General features: G+C 38.3%; 1 protein-coding gene across 1 annotated transcript in view; it reads right to left on the minus strand.

Moving 5' to 3' along the window:
• Nucleotides 1-519: 519 nt before the first annotated feature.
• The window catches only part of LOC106936592 (uncharacterized), an 8,330-nt gene continuing 7,380 nt past the window's right edge, over nucleotides 520-1,469 (minus strand). The window contains exon 8 of the mRNA XM_015017695.1: nucleotides 520-942. Within this exon, the coding sequence (XP_014873181.1) occupies nucleotides 520-942 (423 nt within the window). The remainder of the gene's footprint in view (nucleotides 943-1,469) is intronic.

Consider the following 1,469-nt stretch of genomic DNA (forward strand, 5'->3'; position numbering starts at 1 on the left):
AAAAAAAAAAAGGTTTTTTTTTAAAAAAGAAAAAAAAAAAAAAAAAAAAAAAAAAAAAGACGCGATCCCAGCGCAAACTCTCCTTACTGAAAAACAATAAATTTTTCGAAATTGGCGTGTTTCCATTAAGAAAATTTATTTTTGCAATTTCATCTTGCGCAATCCTATGGTTAATAAACAGTTAATAAAACATATTATAGATACCACACCCTCTGTTTTTATGACTGACAGATCAAATGTCGTGGTCACTACAACAGGCATCATTCACACCAAGAAATTAAGCAGGACTCAGTTCAGTGGGATTGTTGATCTTTGTCGGACTTTATTAAAAAGACAATTCGTAAAAGCACAGGAAAAATCACAAAATAACTCAAAGGAATGCAAATAAAAGCTCAGTTTCTTAGAATTCATAATCATATTTGTCTTGTCCGAACATTCAAAGCTGGTTCAACATTATTTTCATCCCAATGTTAAACCTCAACCTGCACTTTTATTCGAATAGAAAAGAAAAAAAGACTGTTAATCAACGTGCTTACGGAACACCTCATTTATTTTCATTAGCTCGTTCAGACCAGTTTCAAGGTCTCCCACAAGTTTGCGGAGCTTTTGCGCGAGTTTCGACTCGAGGCCTTTCTTCAGCTTCTGTCCGTCCTTGTCTTTGGTGAAGTAGAAGTCCATGCCGATGGCGAAGCCTTTCAGCATCCCCGAAGCGTTGCTGCTCTTCTCCGAGGCCATGGAGCTCGCCTCGCCGGTGGCCAGCTGCACCGCGCAGGCCGCCACCTTCGAGTCCATCATGGTTTCGTTGAGAAGAGTCACGCCGTGCTGCTTCAGGAGGTCCATGCCTTCGTTGATGAACTTAAGGCAGGTCAGGATCTCCTCATACCGGACGCTAAAGTCGTTTAACGTTTTGTCAATTTTCTTCTTGTCTTGATTTAAATTCGCCTGGAAAAAAAGATTTTAGAAATCGTTATAGAAAAGGTTTAAACAAAAGCAATGACGACTGGTTGTGTGACGTCTGTGTTAATATTCTTTATTTGGCGTAATGATGTCAAATAGTATGTCCTGGGTAAAATATAAAGTACTTAGGTACATTTCTCATTTAAGTGTCTTATGTTGAAAAAACACAATTTCATAATTGTGTTTCCGATTAGTAAGAAATTAAATTAAAATCACACGTGAATAAGCTTGTTCACGTGACAAGTTATTCAAAATCATGGCAGAGATGGATGTAAACAGTTACATAAGATAATTGAGACATAGTTCATCAACAATCAGCCAATCAGAGGAGACGTCGGTGTCTTATTCAGGCATTGGAGCAGCTTCTTATATTTGGGAGCTGCTACATCTGCCGCTTTTTGGGAAAATTGTAGTTCTCTAAAACAAGTAAACTTTACAGAAAAGCTCTGGATTGAACACGCTGGAATGACAGTACTTTTTATGAATTGTGTGATGCTGTCAGGTGGAGCCGG

This window comes from Poecilia latipinna, unplaced genomic scaffold (genome assembly GCF_001443285.1).
Source record: "Poecilia latipinna isolate Pla-1442-1.1 unplaced genomic scaffold, P_latipinna-1.0 Scaffold77, whole genome shotgun sequence".
NCBI classification, from domain to species: domain Eukaryota; kingdom Metazoa; phylum Chordata; class Actinopteri; order Cyprinodontiformes; family Poeciliidae; genus Poecilia; species Poecilia latipinna.